The sequence below is a fragment of the Pseudopodoces humilis genome, chromosome 2, assembly GCF_049639895.1.
Source record: "Pseudopodoces humilis isolate 2021_Gansu_Grassland_sample_001 chromosome 2, ASM4963989v1, whole genome shotgun sequence".
In the NCBI taxonomy this organism is placed as follows: Eukaryota; Metazoa; Chordata; class Aves; order Passeriformes; family Paridae; genus Pseudopodoces; species Pseudopodoces humilis.
The window spans coordinates 101469219-101487369 of record NC_142201.1 but is presented as its reverse complement, the minus strand read 5'-3'; the positions used below and the strand labels follow the sequence as shown (position 1 = coordinate 101487369).

The 18151-nt window shown below is 42.1% G+C and overlaps 1 protein-coding gene across 3 annotated transcripts in view; it reads right to left on the bottom strand.

Moving 5' to 3' along the window:
* The window catches only part of JAM2 (junctional adhesion molecule 2), a 46439-nt gene extending 32359 nt beyond the window's left edge, over positions 1-14080 (bottom strand). Inside the window, exon 1 of one of the 3 annotated variants that reach the window (XM_014253640.2) lies at positions 13874-14080. In XM_014253640.2, the coding sequence (XP_014109115.1) occupies positions 13874-13928 (55 nt within the window). In that variant the 5' untranslated portion in view covers positions 13929-14080. The remainder of the gene's footprint in view (positions 1-13873) is intronic. The other 2 variants (XM_088052059.1, XM_088052058.1) reach the window with 2 other exon arrangements.
* Positions 14081-18151: the final 4071 nt, after the last annotated feature.

The window sequence follows — 18151 nt, the reverse complement described above, 5'->3', positions numbered from 1 at the left end:
CGATAGCTGGCACTCACCGTGCAGGACCCTGTGAATGGACCCCACGGATGAACTGTGGATTTTATCCAAGAAGTTCTGGCCATCAGCTGCCTCCGAGTGCAGCAGACCAGTTTTTCTCCAGTGGCTCTTGGGGGGAGGAAGTGATAACCGTCTAGCATCCAGAGGACCACTTCCCTGAGGAGGACTTCCCTGCAGCCCCTGTCCAGTGGGCCAAAGGAGGGTGAGTATACCCCAAGTTAGGCTGAGGGTGCTCACAAGTTGTGGGAAGGGTGCATTGCACCCCAGGGGTGGTGGAGGGGGGCCCACAATCCTACAGGCCATGATAATTGGCTGCGGAAACCACCCTGTCTCTTAGACTGGCCATGGAATTCTTTAGTTTGTTGTTTCTTTTGCTACAGGGGAGGATGGATTTTTGCTGTGCTGATGCAGCTCAACATCAAGGAAAATGGGTGCAGAATTGTCAGCGCAGCAGAGAGGGATTTATTTTCAAATTGTGGGTACCCTGGAGGATGGAAAAGAAAGTTTTCAAAGGCGTTGTTAAAACGGTTTGTTCAATGGCTTTTCCTCCACTTTCCAAGGGTATCCCCAGAGAAAATACCAACCATCCCCTTCTGGGATGTAGTTGGGAGCAAATTAACAGTCTTGAAAAATAAAGGGGATGTCTTCGTTGCTAAATTCTTTTCCTTGTTTGTGCTAATTCAGTCAGTGATAGTTGAAGAAAAGAAAGTGGAGGAAAAGCTCGAACTAAAACCCCCACCTCCCCTGTCCCCTGATCCAAAATCCTTGTCCCTTGCATCGGGAAGTCTGTGCCAGGAAAACCACAATGAAGCGCAGGAGAGCTACCAACTCCCTGGCCTCCCACAGCATTCTCGGCACCCTTGCCTTGAGAGCGATGGCCACGCTCTCAAGGACCCTTTCCTAAACCCCTCTTTCCCAGCTGTTAATCCTCCAGTTCAAGAGAATGCCCCTAAAGGAGATTCCCAAGTTTTCCCTGAGTCTGCCCCTGCCCCTCAGAATGATCCCCAAGAGACACAAGATGATGGAAGCCACATGGCTCAGGCCCCTCCTTGTGCTTCTTCCCAGAATTCCTTTCATCCTGCTACTTCCAACTCTTTCCTATCTCCTGACCCTGCCCCTACTCATGCCCCTCCTTCTCCTCCCCTCTCCCTAAACTCCACCACTTCCCCAGGTACCCCCCTTTCCCTTCCACTGGCTCTTCCTCCCATTCCCATGACATCATCTGTTCCCATGATGTCACCTGTGAACAGCACTTCCCATTCCAATGGCTGTCCCACCCCTGTTCCCTCCTCCATCTCTGGCAGCTCTCATCCTCTTCCAGCTTCAGGTTTCCACAATGTCATGGGAACCAGAAGCCACAAGTCCAAAAAACAGAACCTGGAACAGGAGACCATCCCCTCCGCTGCACCTGTTACCTACACCCAAGCAAGAGGAACCCCTAGGTGGCAACTTTTTGATTATCAGCATAAAAATGAGCTTTGCAAGGCTCAGAAGAAGTTTGGGAGGAAAAGTGAATATTTTAAAGGCCCTTTAAAGGCCACCTTTTCCTCAAACACACTAGTTCCTGATGATATCAGGGATTTGTTTGCATGTCTTCTAACCCAAACAGAATATCTGTTGTAAGAGAGGACATGGAAGATATTAGTACTGGAGCTCCTTCCTGTGCTCTTGCAAAACTCTGACTGTGCCATTGATGCAGATAACAACAGTATCTCAATGGACCACTTGTGTGGTGAAGGGGATTGGTCACAAGCTAGAACGCAGGCTGGAAAAATACCACAGCCTGTGTTAGAACAGATAAAGATAGCTGGAGAGAAGGCCTTTATCCTTATGCCCACAAAAGTACCTAAGCAAAGTTATGTGAATATTAAACAGTCTCCCTTTGAGGCTTTTATAGATTTTGTCAAAAGGCTCCGAGTCAAGGTGGAGAGACAGGTTGAAAGTTGGCCACTTGTTTTGCCTTGCATAATGTCTGTTAACTGCAATGAAGAATAATTAGTATTAGCTAAAGCCTGCTATCCCTCACTGCACATTCCACCTTAAACTCCTATAGCCATTGCTACAGCACTGGCTCTGGGGACTGCAGATCAAATGCCACTATGCTGCTTTGCAGTTGCTCCTAATAATCCTGAGGTTTTTGGGTCCAAGAAATTAGTAACCAACAATCATTGCTGACTTGTTAATTGTCAAATAGTGGAGTTCCAGTTGATAGCACAGGCATGTTGGATACAGGAGCTGACGTTACTGTAATATCTCATTATCTTTGGCCAAGAGATTGGAAGTTGACAAATCCCTCATGTGCTCCCACAGGCATTGGAGGTGCTACTCTGTGCTTGCAAAGTGAATCTATGATTAATGTTAAAGGACCAGAAGGGAAAAAAGCATTGATTTGTCTTTATGTAGTGCAAAAACCCATCATGGTATGGGGAAGAGATTTGCTTTCTCAATGGGGAGCCAAAATTTAAGTGGGTTTCTAATAGGGGCCACTGAGGCACTCAACACTCTGAAGCTGACCTGGAAAACTGATGCTCCTGTATGGATCAACCAGTGGCCCCTAAAAGATAAAATACTGTGTCCTCAGAAAACTAGTGGCTGAAGAACTACAAAAAGACCACATTAAACCCACTGATAGTCCTTAGAACTCACCTGTGCTTGTCATCCACAAGAAAACTTCTGACACCTGGCGATTGTTACATGATCTTCAGACTATAAATGCAGTAATTGAAAACATGGGCCCACTCCAACCTGGCCTGCCCAACCTTTCCATGATCCCAAGAGACTGGCCACTTGTTATTCTTGATCTCAGAGACTGTTTTTTCAACATTCCACTCCACCCAGATGATTCCACCTTGATTTGCCTTCTCAGTTCTAAGCACAAACCTACAGGAACCACTTCAAAGATATCATTGGCTCGTATTGCCTTAAGGCATGAAGAACTTGCCCACTATTTGTCAATATTTTGTAGCCCACGCCTTGTCTCCAGTCCAAAAGCTATTCCCGCAATCAATTATTCTTCATTACATGGATGACTTGCTCATTGCAGCACCAACACAAAAACAAATGGAAGAGACCTGTGAAAGCATTACGACTGAAGTAAAGAAAGCTGGACTGGTTATTTCTGAATCTAAAATAGAAGAGACTGCTCCCTGGAAATATTTAGGCTGGAAGCTAACAGAACAACCCATTAGGCCTCAGAAGATGCAACTCAAAACCAGTGTTTTTACTTTGCATGACTTGTAACAGCTTTTAGGAGAAATTAATTGGGTCAGGCCTGTGTTAGGAATCACTGCTGGTGAACTTCTCCACTTTTTGACTCATTAAGAGGAGACAATGACATCAAATCCCCCAGATCTCTTACCCTAGAGCTTACAAAGCTTTAGAGAATATCACTGATGCTCTGCAAAATAGACAGGCACATTGTTATGTTCCAAAGAAACCTTTTTTCCTTGCAGTTTTAGGAAAAACATTAAGACTTTATGGCCTCATTTTTCAGTGGAACCCTTCTCAAAAAGATCCTTTGTTAATAATTGAATGGGTTTTTGTTTCTTACAGGTCACCAAAGACAATCTTCACATCTTTAGAAATAATTTCTCAAATTATCATCAAAGGCAGAGCAAGGCTTCTTTCTATAGCAGGCTGCGAATTTGCAATCATTTATTTACCCATGATTAAAACCTGTTTTGATTGGGCAATGCAAAAATCAGAGGATCTGCTATATGCCTTGCTAGATTTTCCAGGCATTTGCTCTATTCATTATCCAGTACACAAATTGATTAAAGCTAAATTATGCTACAAAGAAAAACCTCCGATCAGTGAAGAACCTTTAGATGCAATTACTTGTTTCACTGATGGGTCAGAACAAACACACAATTCAGCAATTACGTGGCAAAATAAAAATACTAATGCCTGGAAACAAGATGTTCAGAAAGTTGAAGGCTCTCCTCAAATTGTTGAATTGGCAGCAGTTGTAAGAGCATTTCCACTCTTTCCAGAACCTTTTAACCTATATGTTGCTAACATTGTTAAGAGAATTGAAGGATCTGTTTTAAAAGATGTGAACAATGAGAAATTGTGTATTTGGCTTACCTGTCTTTATCAAATTTTGTTGCACAGAACTAGTCCTTATTTTGTTTCTCACATTAGAGCTCACTCAGGTCTTCCAGGATTTATAGCAGAAGGAAATGAACAAGCTGATGCACTGGCATCAGCAGCATCTAATGAAGGAGCAGCAGACATTGAAAATCCTGCTTCAGTGCTTGCTGCAACTACTTTGCCTAACATTGCTGAACAAGCCAAATTGAGTCATGCCTTTTTTCACCAAAATGCGCAAGCACTCAAACAAGATTTTCACATTTCTTAGAGCAAGCCCAAGCTATTGTACAGGCCTGCCCCGACTGCCAGCTTGTCCAGCCTCTCTCTTTTACAGGACCTACCAATACACAAGAGTTGAAGAGCTTGCAAAAATGGCAAACAGATGTTACTAAGTACCCTTCTTTTGGGAAATTAAAAAATATCCATGTCTCTATTGACACATTTTCAAATGCAGTTTTTGCTTCTGTACACACAGGAGAAACAGCAAAGCATGTTTGCAAGCATTTTTCACAAGTATTTTCTTCGTTAGGTATTCCTCAAGAAATTAAAACTGATAATGGTCCTTCTTAACTTTCACAAGAATTGGCCACATTTTTAAATAACTGGAATGTTCACCATATATTTGGCATTCCCTACTCTCCCACAAGTCAAGGAATAATAGAAAGAACACATCAAACTTTAAAACTCATTTTAGATCAACAGAAAGGGGGAGAACTCCCAGCTACACCCCAAAGAAGACTAAATAAAGCTTTGTATGTTTACAATTTTTTGAATAGTTCTGCAGAAGAGACTGATCCCCCCATTTACAGACATTTTTTAAACAACAAAAAAGCAAAACTGAAAGAACACCTCCCAGTTCTAATTAAAAACTTAGAATCAGGACAAATAGGGGGACCATATAACCTTATAACATGGTGTCCTGCTGTGATTTTGTGATGCTTGTATCCCCAGTTGCCTTGTCTATGCTGCATATTAAGTTCTTCACCTTTAAGACTGGCTCTGAGAGCGAAGGGGAGGAAGAAGAAGTGCAAAGTTTGTGTTGAAGAAAAATATCACTCCCCCACATCCTGCTCCTGGACCGTGGTGTCTGCAGCACAGACAGACAGCGGGACAGAGCTTCTCTTTTGCTGTTAGTTAGTGTTGGCTAGATGAGGCAGAGGAGTTCCCTGGACTTTTTTTCCTTTTTTCTTGAATCTGTTTAAACCTGCTCTGGACTGAAAACCCAGACAAACTACAGAAGCTCACGCCTGTGGCCCACCGGGGCCTGGGCCTCGGCACTTTCCAGCGCTGGAGGGACTGATAAGAACCAGAGTGAGCAGAGCTACACCCCATGAAAAGGACATTTTTCCTGGATTTTCCATCTCATCGAACAGCAAGAAGTTTCATTGTTTAATGTTATTAAATTTCTGTTAAATAAACATTTTTTTCCACTTCTCTCCAAGAAAATCTCTTTTCCCAAACCAGCTGGGGGGAGGGGCCGCTTGAATTTGCTTTTCTGGAGGAGCCCTATTTAACAGTTCTCTCCCAAATTTGCCCTAAACCAGGACAAATACAGTTCTTGGCGCCCAACATGGGGCTTAAGAAAGTAGAAAAAACCTGTACTGATTACTAATTGTATTTTGGTTGTACTCACTCTGTATTGGGATAAAGCAGTCAGTAGCCATGCTGTTTGAATACATAATGTCTCTCAGGGTGGAGGCCTTCATGTGGTTCTGGTCCCTAGACTTTTTTGATGTTTAACACCTTTCTGGCCCCTAAGTTTATTTTCTTTCCCAGAGATAGCTCCAGTATTGTCCCCAACACATAGCTTTTACAGTAGAAAAGCACAGATTAAAATAGCTGTTGTGCTGGGCTCAGTGATAACGATTTACAGGAAGTTCATAAAGGTACTGAAGTTTGTTTCAGGTATGTCTGGCTTACAGTTTCTTTGTCTGACCCTGCCTCCGAGTCCCAGTGGCATGTTTTGGCGGTTTATTTGTAACTGCACCCAGTTTGTCAGAGGAGGAGCAGGGGATGAGGCTTTTCAGCTTTTCCTTTCCTTCTTCTCCTTTGAATCTGTTATGTCCCTTTTTGAAAATATTCCGTTTCTCTTGAGTGTTAAAGATATATATATATATGTATCAAACAAGGCAGACAACAACAAGAGCAGCAACAAACAGAAAAGAAAACCCCAGAGACCCAATAACAGCCCTCTCTAGTCCATCAAGCAACCTCCCCTTTGGTGTAGTTACGGTCGTAGCCAGCAGGGGTGCTGTTGGCCCCTGGCTGGGCAGGTGCAATGAGTCCCCCACGGCTGCAGGGGGCACTGTAGTGTGAGCTCAGCCGCCTCACCACTTGGAAATGGCGGCTCAGCCAGCGGGAGAGATAGAAATGGGGCTCCCTGGCCAGTCCCAGTGCCCCTATGGATGGCAAAATGGAGTATACGAGGAACCTCAGAGCAGAAGGCTGGAACAGCTGAGGTGAGCACAACCAGGGTGACAAAACAAGGTGTAGCAAAAACTGGAGTTGCGGCATGTCTGAATGGGCATGGGCTGTCAGGTTAAAGACCTGAAAGCAAAAATACTGAAGCAGCGGCAGAAGATGGTGGGGCTGCAGAATGGCAGCTGGGAGATTCTCCCTCTACAGTGGGCCATGGTCCCCAGTTTTCTCCTAATGCACCCAAGCTGATGGTGAGGTTGGCTGTTGAGAAGGTAGAAGTACAATGGCTGCTCTCAGGAGCAAAGGCTCACCCACAGTAGGAGAAGGAGTGAAGGACAGAACTCAGTGGAGGCAGTGAATTCTCCCTGCTGCAGCATGAGCCCAACTATTCTCCCCTGATCCTGAGAGCAAGCAAGGAGCTGAGCCCAGCTCCAGTGCCCCGCTCCCCCACCAGCCAAAACCTCACAGTATCTATGCACCTTCCAAGAGAAAGTCGCCCAGCCAAGAGGGTGGCCAACTGCACCCTTCCCCATCCTCCTCCTCTCAGCTACATCTTTTGTATCAAGTATCATCATTATCATCTCTTAATCAGCAAATGGAAGAAAATTCCTTGAGAGAAAGAAAAAAAAAAAAAAAAGAAAAAATCCTAACATCCAACATTTTTTTTACTCATTTTTGCCATCTACTAGAAGGCTTCTGTTATGAGCCAAGGCCTCCAGAGACAAGTACTATCTATACATTCTAGTGGCAAACTGCTGTCTGACTCACATAATAGGCTAGTTTTCTGCATGTATTTTCCTCATATTTTTACAAGTATGCCAAACACAAACGCTTGTCCAACTCTAACAAACATACACAAGTCCTTAGCATAACATCCCCAAGACTGTCTTGCAGTTCATACTGGGCACTTTCTACAGGCTGAGATACAATCATTTTGATTTGTATATTATATTAATTTGAGCAAATGTAATTGCTCAGGAATTTTCCATCATTACCTCCAAGTAATATATCAGAAGTTTGTGAGCAACAAATACATATATATATTAGCAAATTTTGTTAAAATTATGTAGTATCAAAACAACCCTATAATACATCATTTTTCCATCCAGACAATAGTATGTTTTGTTCCCCTTCCAGTGCTCCAGTGGTTTGGATGGGGCCAAAAGCATATTCAATCCTTAAGATGTTAATACGCCTAAGAGCTATGAAATATATCTATTGAAACTTTATACTTGTAGGTCCTATTCTTTCCAGCTCAAATCTGACTATTTCCTACCTCTTTAAACAATCAGAATTAAATTTTCCCACCTGTACCTGAAAACTGCTAAGTTTTGAACTTTTAAGATGCAATCATTCAAAAAGGTTCATTACCAGTTGGGTTTTTATTTTTCCTGTTTTCCCCTGCAAATAATCTTTGGGAGAAATTGGATGCCTGCTTTAATTTTCATTAACCAGAAAGGTTTACAAACTTACTAGTGGTTCACCAACTATGACTGTTATAGGACTTATTTTGTTCAGAAATAGCCATTTTCCCCTTCTTTCTCCAAAAGCTCCTTCACTTCCCACTGTGTTAGAAACCAACAAGTGAATAGGACCAAATGTTTGGCTGCCAAGCTTACTTTCTGCCTGGTTTAATAAATTTTATGTAAACACTTGAGTGCTTGATGATATATTGTGAGCACAGAGGTGACATAACTAATTGGAGTCCTCCAGGAAAAAAAGTGACTTTGGAAATACAGGTGAGCACAAGCACTGGCAACCATCCAAATGCTTCTCCAGCCTCATCTGCTGTCTCATTCTTTGAAATTCATATTCCATTCTCTAAAAAGCCCTAGCATTTAGATTAAGGAAACAAATAATTTGTCTTGATTACAAGACACCATAATATTTGCTTTAAGCTTCCTGAAGTGTAATTACAGCACAATCACAGTGCTTTGAGGAAGACAGGCTTTTCTTCAGAAATGTTTAACTAAAACTGATGGTTCTTTCAAAAGTACTGGGGATGGGAGAAGACATGCCAGAAAGTAAAACTGTAACAAAGTTAGCTTAACAAAAGTGAAGTGGGAGTGGCGGGAGAGAGGGTCAGCTAACCAGAATACAATTAATGACCTGAAAAAAATAAACAGCTTCCACATAACATTTCCTTCAGTTTCCATTGAAGTGCTCACCCCATGGTACTGAACTAGACACTGAACTAGACAATAAGAACTTGTAAACCATCTCTTTTCCCACATCTATGCAATACTGCCACAAAGTTATCATGGTGGAGAAAAGAAACAAAACAGCAAAACAAGAAAAACCAGCAATAAGACAGGTCATTGTACACATCCACAAGGACACTATTTTATGCAAATTTTGTTTGGTTTGATACCATTATATAACTTCAAGTGAACTCCAAGGGAGTTTAGCCATTCCATATGGCCCTGGCAAGCAGTCTGCAAGGACAAATCCAAATGTCTACCTTGTACTTCAATTGCTTTAATATACAAGACATTTATATTGCAATGTGGACATTTCTGGCTGTGCACACATTTCTAAATAACCTTCCTTTACATAAGCATTTGCACTGGAGTCACCTCTAGTATTTCTAAGGGAAAGTACAACACTAAGCCTTACTTAAAGAAAAGTGTTCCTAAAAGGGCTCACCATATGCAGGGAGCAAGTGTCTTCAGAAGTGCTCCAACACAAAGATTACATTTTGAGTATTGATGCATTCTAAGTAGACCACACCAGATGGAAACTTTTACATGCTAACTGCAGAACTATATTACTAGTTGTTCCTGGCTCTCTAAAAGCACCACCAACCCTAATCTACTCCCCCTCAAACAAAGGAAGCTTGCTTACTGCTACTGACAAAGGTTCACATGCATGTCACTATCTTCAGTTAAGAAATACTACTATTATTTACTCATGTGAATTTATGAGAAAACAGAATATTCTGAATATCAGATGTACAAGAAGATTCTCCCATACTTCACAAGAGGACTTCTCCCTAGTGACCACCAGCACTTGAGAAGAAACTAAAGCAACTGGGGCACCCTTGGAGGAAGGGTAAGTGCCTGCTGTAATGTGTTTAGTTCACTTCTTTAAAAACAGGTCTGCACACACCCCAAATAACATTTGGAGCCAGTGAACACAGACAAGTTTGGTAGCTCTAGGTCATGAAAGATGAAACCAGGTGTTCTGCTAAATCAACCATCTGAAAAGATGATGTCAAAATTCAACTGCTTCTACTTCAACTACTTCAAATAATTTGCACTGGCATCAGCCAGTTTCTGAAGCAGAATCTGGCAGGTACCAAAACAGGCTGCTGCAGGAATTACAGGTGTAACACAGGAAATAACCACATAAATATCTTTGTATAATTCAGTTAAATAGCCAATGGGAAGACCTCATCCAGGCTCAATTATATCTGCTAATCACAGTGGTAGTTTTAAGTCTCATTATTAATACCAGATGCCCTATGATATTCACAATTACCAGAAATATGTATCCTACAACATGAATAAAGAATTGTTGCAACTTTAAAGCTGAGGACCTCAGAGGCCAAGCAAAAACAAAAGCAAGTCCTCCTCTTGCATACATCCACCTTAAAAAAGAAACAAGGAATTGCAACTGTCTTGATGTAACATTTCCAGGCATATTTCTTATCTCCTGTATGCAGTGAGGGGAGACAGCCACCCTCATTTTGTCTTTTGCACATCCAACAGTAGTCTGTGGGGCCAGCAACCTAGAAGAATGATACCATGGGGCCAGCCAAGGAAGAGCTCTCTCTGCCTCCTCTCTGCTGGAGAGAGACAGGAGGGAGATAGAACAGCAACACTTCTGGCTGAGCCCTCTCAGGAATGCAGAGCCCTTTCAAAGCAGCATGCCCAAGTTTAAGGAAAACAGCATGACTTGCTGAAATGCAGCAAAAGCCATGATTTTTGAGAAACATGCCAGTAACTCACAGCCAGTTTCTTTTGAGCCCTGAGGACCTAAGCAAGAGGGTGAAATTGTAAAGCTTATTAAATAAGCTGAGAGAAGCATGTAACCCTTTTAAAGACACAAATAATCTTTCCCACCATGTAAATTTGTATCAGTTTTAGAAGCATCTGGATATCTTCTGCAGTCTCACCAAAGCCATACATGAAAAATGTTAGGCTGAAGACTAGAAACAAATATTGGTTTTTGTACTTAGTTTTCATTTGTTTGTTTATATATTAGCAGTTTATTCTCCTCCTACAACTTCTGTTGTAGTGTCTAAGAGTCTGTGCACGCTTATAAACCTTGAGCAGCCTGTAGCAAAAAAATACTGCTTCTCACCTAAACCAGCAAGAGAATGGTTCAATTGATGCCTCTTTCCCCACTCCTCCTCCAAAACCAGGCTGTCTGCTTTACAGCATTATGTTGAACAGATATTACTACAGTAATACAGACTTTTACAAATTTAAGAATTCCTATCTCACCTAAATATGGCCTAATTTAGAAATCAGTTCCTACTAGGACAATCCAGCAAACAAAGAGGATTCAACAGAAGACTGAGGGTTGACAATAGTCTTAATTTTGAGTACATCAGTTGTGTTTCACATAGAGTCAAGAAAGCATCACTGTCAATTTCTACAGCAGTGCAGTCATACTCTATGATTTCTTGTCAGAGTTGGGGATCTAGAATCTCTGTATCTGAGTGAAAGATTTTTAAGGAATAGGAATGGGGTTTTCTTAAGCCAAAATAAAGAAATAAACAAAATATCACCTTGTCTGCTGCTCAAACTACCCCAGTGAGCTCCATCAAATATTTAGGTAAGACTACTATTTATTGCCTCTGCATTGTCCTCACATACACACATTGTACTGCATTTGCTACCAGCATCACCAGCTGAAGTCTAATTTCAATGTGCACTAATATTAAGAAAAACCACACCTAGATGCTTCACAGAAAGGCCACTTGGTCAGTACATACTATCTCTTCCCATGATGGTTAATAACAATAATTTCTGTACATATTTTCTTGCCAACAGAGCTCACAAGTCACAAGATGCTGTGGCACTTTTTACAACTTTCAGATGTCAGTTCCAGAAGCTCATGTTGAGAGAGAAATTGATTAAAGACCCCCAGCACCCTCACTTACCCTTAAATTAAAGGTGAAGGGAAGATTAGCTCACAGAAATTTCTGCAGGTCATGAATATTTCTTAGTAAGTTTTCAATGAAAAGCAATCCAAACCTCATCTACCTTGGCCATGCTGATGCCCTGTGACCAACTTACACAGCTTTTAATTTCTGCAGGTCAGCTGTAGAGAAAGTTCTCGACACCTGCTCCTCAATATAACCATAGAACTGCAGAATCATTTCGTCTGGAAAAGACCTCTAAGGTCATTGAGTCCAACCTTCACAACTAGACCAGGGCACTGAGTGCCATGTCCAGTTGTCTCTTGAACACTTCCAGGGATGGTGACTCTACCACCTCCCTGAGAGCCCATCCCAGTGATGGTTTACAACTTTTCCCACATTCTTCCTGATGTCCAACCTGAACCTCCCCTGACTCAGCCTGAGGCTGTGTCCTCTTGCCATGTTGCTGGCTGCCTCGGAGAAGAGGCTGACCTCTATGCTGCTTATGAGGTATCAACCACTACTTCCTTTTCCTCACCAATTTCTGCCCATTCCCCACCATCTCCAGAAGACGTGGGTCCCACAGAAGAGACTGCTCAGCCCATATGTCTGACTTGGACACCAGAATTACTCAGACTTACTGTTCATGTGAACACACTCCAGCCACAGGAGCAGCAGCAGACTTTTGACTGCCTGAATTTCTGCCTGGGTTTCCTCTGGCTCCCACAAATAATAGGCACCCATGCACCTAAAGTCACTCTCTTCATGAAGTGACTTCTTATCAGCACCTTGCTTGTAAATTTCCTTTCCACCTAGTGTTTCTTTGGAATTGGGACAGGAAAAGAAAAAAAGACCACCGAGAAGAAATCTCCAAGTCTGATAACAACGTAGGCACCAGACTTTGATGCACTGTATTGCACCTTCTATCATTTCCTTAGCAATCAAAGCCAGCACTGCCAACAGACAACTAACCAGAAGGCTGAGCAGCCTGAACACACTGAAACCTGTCACCAAAAAAGACCACAGCAGTTTCACTTGCTCAGATATATCATGCAATTAAGAAGAAATTAAGTTTAAAAACTGAACATGTTTATTATTTTTAGTTACTGTGTGAAAGAGAATTTCTGCATTAGCTGTTCATAAGGTCTTGTAGGAGAAAAAAGAGAGGAAAAGAAAAATTTCCAAGCCAGTGACCTATCAGACATGCATAACCAAGTCCCTCCACTGCAAAACTCTGGGAAAAAAAAATTAAATAAGGAGTTCACAGACACAGAGTCTTCTGTTAGGCAACGTTCTATTAAAAGGAATTAAATGTAAACCTCAAAATATACCCAGCATCAGTACCATGGATGTTCCATGTCTACAGTGGATTGAGAATCCATCCTGGGCTGGTCCTAGGTGGTCATTTCATTGCAAGACTGTGCTACATAAGTCTTTTCAAAACACTATTTTCATGTACAGCCCTTTCCCAAAAACATCAGAAAGACACAAAAGACATAGAACAGGATCACTGTAAGATGTGATCTGAAATTGACAGCCTTATCACGACTGGCACTACTAACACTGTGTTAATTCAGTGGTTCTCTGCAGGTATATGGCCCCACAATCTTCTTTTTCCTATTATTTATACGTGCTTTCTCACTGGGGAATCTTTGTCCAACTTATTACAACCCCTCCTTTTTGTTTTTAAGGAGTTAGGACCATAAAAATACTGGAAGCTCAAGTCTGTTCCGAAGGTGCAGTATCCAGTGCTGGCAACAGAAAAAGCACTCCCGCCCCTTCTTCATTCACTTCGTAAAGGCTATAGGAAAAACTATGCAGCCCGCATCTTAAAGTTTGCGCGGCGGCAGACGGCCGCTGACTTGAATTCAAGCAGGCCGGCCTTAAACAGGTTACGTCTGGGCGAAAACAAGAGACAGACACATGGAAGGAATCAGCGCACACAGCTCCGGCTGTCCCTGGCGAGGGGACGCGCTCGCCTGCGTTCCGCTCTTGGAGACGCGACTTGGCTCCTCTCGCTGCGGGCTGAGGGAGGGGAAGCGACACCTCCAGGAGCCATCCCCCTCAGCACACACACACACACACACAAACACACACACACACACACACACACACACACACGCACACACACACGCATACACACACACACACATTTGGCGGGGACCGTCCCCCCACAGCGCAGCGCCGTAGCGGGCCGGGGGAGCTGCCCGAGGCTCCGGTTCGCGATCGCCCTGCGGGACAGGGACAGCCACTTACAGCTCAGGACCCCCACGCAGACGAGGAGCAGCAGGCGCAGGCTGCGTCTCGCCATCTTCCCGCGGCGGCGGCGGCGTGGGGCGGTGCCCGGCAGCCCGGGGGCTCAGCGCCCGCGGAGCTCCTCCACTAACCGGCCCTGCTCTACCTCCTCCGAGCCCGGAGCCGCCCCAAACTTTTAACGTATCCGAGGAGGCGTCTCCCCGCTTGGTGCGCAGGAGCCGGGGCTGGATGCGGGGATGTGCCCAGGCCGCCTCCCCGCCCGCCCTGGAGGGGATCCTCGGCGGGCAGCGGTTCCGGGAGCATCCCTTTCCTCTACCGCCTCCGCAGTGCCCCCGCGCATCCCGGGGGCTGTCTTGTGGTGAATCCAGCAGCTCTTCTCCCCGTTTGGTTAATTCATTGCTTTGTTTTTAAGCTGGGACATCTTCATAAGCTCAAGGACATTTGTTGCAACAGAATAAACTTTTCGTTAGTAAAAGGTTTAGTTTCTCAAAGAAGAGCGTTTTCCCTGTTGGTGCGTTTCCCTCAGGACCCCCGCCCCCCGGGCTGGAAGTAGGGATAAAGGGGTGAAATCACGGAACAAACATTTGGATATTCCGGCTAACAGAAAAACCGTGTGAGGGTGACGCGCTGTTTTAAGGCAAAAGAAGGCACAGTGACTCCTTGTGCCTGTCTGTACAGCTGGACTGGACAGAATCCCACCTAAAGCATGAGATGGGTCACACGGTGACCTTCAAAAGCTTTTATGTTACTATTTTATACCAGACCGGGAGAGGTTTTGGTTAAATATACAGATGGTGTAGTGGCCCTTTAAATTTATGAATCAACGAAAATTACTCATTGTGACAGTTAATAGTGTATCTGAGTAGTTTCCAATGACTTCTTAAAAATGCATTACCACTGATGTAAAGCAGTTCTATAACAAGAAAAGTATCACAAGTATTTTTTTTTTTATTTTTTTTTTTTTGGTAACCAGAACAGCAATGTCGGCTATATTTTGTTAGAGGGCAGCAATAAAGAAAGATAATTTATAAATAAAATCTCTAACAGCTATTTTAATGGAGAGCAAGGAAGTAGGATGTCATGATGCTCTTCACAGCAAAATCTTTTTAGTTTGTTTTTCATGTGGGAAAATTGTATACAGAACACAAGTAATATTTCTTTAAATTTTTTTTATACATATATGTATGTATGTATGTCCAGTATATATTACTGGTACCATAACGTGCATTTAATTAAATCAAAACTGTCCCATTGAAAACAGAAAAGTTTTTTGTGTGTCCCAGCACATCATAGCTATAGGCATGTACAAAAGTTCATTGATTTCAGTAGGACTGCTTTACTATTTAGTCAGACAGTGATGGAAATGTTGTCTTGATTTAACATTTAAATATATGGCAAGTGTGGTGGAAAAGTTGTAAACGTGGGGAATGTTAAGAAATGGCATTATGGAATTAAATTAAAGGATGGGTGATGAAAAACTAACTTTTTCCTGTTCATTGTTTCATTTCTCTTGCAAGTGAAGCAAATTCCTAGTGCACAGGATTGCTTCCCCCACATTTTTCTGACTTTTTCTAGTATAGTTCATATTTTCTTCCCATTCCCTTCTTTTAATTCAGCAATGACTATACCATGGTTTCTCTGCTTGCTTTATGCAGCTGCAGGAAACATCAGCAATTAAATGTCAGTATTTTGAAAGCATTTACAGAATTAATGGAAAAGTGATTGTAATACATATAGTTATTTAACATATACACTTTTTCCTCTATGTACTTTGCTCAACAATGGTATTCTTAAAAATACTGTTAAGTACTTTGTTAGAAGACCACAAGACTGCTATCCATATTTTTTATCTTTTAAACTTGAATGTAGTAGAAATGTTTTCAGTAAATAACACATAGAACCCAAAATGGAAGAATTTGTTTGATATGCTCAGTTTAGCAGTTATTCTTGGAGAACTTTCCACAGACACTCCTTTTCAGAATAAGAAAAATAGTCTATAATTAACATCTGCACACAAAATGCCAGTCAAGAATATCTATCTTATTTTGTGTTAGCTGTTCTAGTCGAGTTCTTCATACAGAAAAACCTTGAAAAAATTTGTGTAATTGCAACATAATTTCAAGATTTGGATGTTTTGTAACAAACCCAGGAATTTATAAAATTAAAGACTGCCCTCATTTTATTAGACAATATTTTAGATAAATCTATATTCTTACATTGCAATGGAATTCTTCCTCTTTTTAATGCAACTTTCTATTGCAAATGTGAAGTGCTGATGATAATCTGTTCTAATAATAAGTTTACCTCTTTAATTATTGCACCGTCACTGTATTATGGTCCAATTTTTAGAGTTATTAGAAATGCCTCTGCTTGACCATATGCCAAAGTCAATAATATGGGTTTTATTTAATAGTAAATAGGAGAGAGAGTGGGAGAAAGAAAGAAATAGAAAATAGGTGGGGGGACAAAGAGAGTGACAGAGGTAGATCAAAGAAAATATTCACCACTGTGTGAATCCCAATGATGTTCTGTTCATCCTCTCCAGCTTCTCAGTGGTGAAGGTCCCCCCCTGAAAAACACAGAATCCAATGGATTCATATACATTCAGACAAGCTGGGAATGCCCAGGTACCTCCCCTAGGGTGGGGAGTTTGACACAGTTTCTTGCGGCAGGTTCTGGATCTATTGCATCACTTTGCATCGCATGCAGTCCTGTGGTGCAAGGCCTCTGGGGAGCACTTTGGGGATCTTTGATGGATTATGACACCCCCCCAGTTGCCTCTCACATGAATGTCCCATGGATGTGGCCTGTGGGGTTGGAGGTTTCACAGCTGGGACAGTCTGTGTGAGGGAGGATGCATATTCACTGCCTCTGACCAAGGTAACACACACAACCAAAACCTCCTCTTCCCACCTTGGTTGGGGGGGAGTCTGTATAAACCTGGCCTCTGTGGGCTGTGGTCTCCCCGACCCCAAACCCAGCCAGGGATGATTCTCTGCTGTATTTGGATTTCTTGTGGATGCATTCGTTTCCCTCAGCCTTGTTTGTTTCTCCCTGGACTTAAGATGATTGAACATAATGTTGCCCTTATCTAGGTGGCTTAACTCACAGTGCAAAATTCCAGTCAGACATCTTCAAGGAGAGGTGGGCTTCTGTGGTTGTAGCTTCTTTATACAGTTTTTGCTATAATGGGCAAAACTTCTTCATAACAATGTTTAAGGCATGAACCACTTCAGTCCCTGACACACTGTCAAAGAGTTCTGTTCTCCTTACCTAACAGAAAAAACTGTTTTGAAAAATAATTTGTAAAAATTCTGTGAAACACCAAAGGATCTGACTCTTCACTTGGGAAACATTTTATCTTTCCTAGCTACAGGACACTAAAAATGAATAAAGAGAAATTAAGTTATATTAAGAAAATCCTCCTTTTGGTGATTTCTCCACTCAAAATATGTTTGAATTTACAGGGGGAACAAAATCTCTCTAGATTTATTCCTCTACAATTTGCGTGCTGATTTCTAGAATAGCTTTGATGTAAAATAACAACAACAAAAAATCAGTAAACCAAATTATAACTGCTGAATTTGGTTGCAAAGGTGTTGCAATGTAGATACTCAAACACCTACCACAGATAGACTAGCAAGGAAGATGACTGTGATTCCTCTTCTCAAAAACCTGCATAGAAGAGGGGCAAAAGCAGTGCAGTACATCAAGAGAACTGTCTGTTTAATAAGCAGCTTGAAGAGTAAGATGCTAATTTCTTTGGAATCTCTTCTCTGTTATGACTTACACATGCCAGACTACAAGATAGCTGTGGGAGAGATAATGAATGCTCATCCTTGCATTGCCATTAAAAATAACTTTAGAAAAGAATTTAATCAAAAAACATGTTTCCCTAGTATGTAACATTCAGGCATATCTCAAGTTTCCTCACTAAATTTAAGAAGGTTAAGTAATACAACCCTCATTCCATGTTAGAAAGCACATATTATTTATCCTGTTGATAAACAGGTAGTATAGATGTGTGATGATCTGGAGTAGCTGTTCTCTTGTTTGCAGAGTGAAAAGCCAGTAAAAGCATAAAGGATTACAGTTCTGCTCTGCTTTTCTTTTTTCTTCCTGTGCTTTATTATCATGATTGCTCTTTAAATGTTTTAGTGTCTCTTGGTTCATCTGTAATAGAAGGTAATGCAGCAAGTTTGCTGATGACTGAGCGTGATAATGATATGAGGAGTAGTAGTGGGGAAGATGAAGAATGTGGAGCCACAAAGGGAGAAA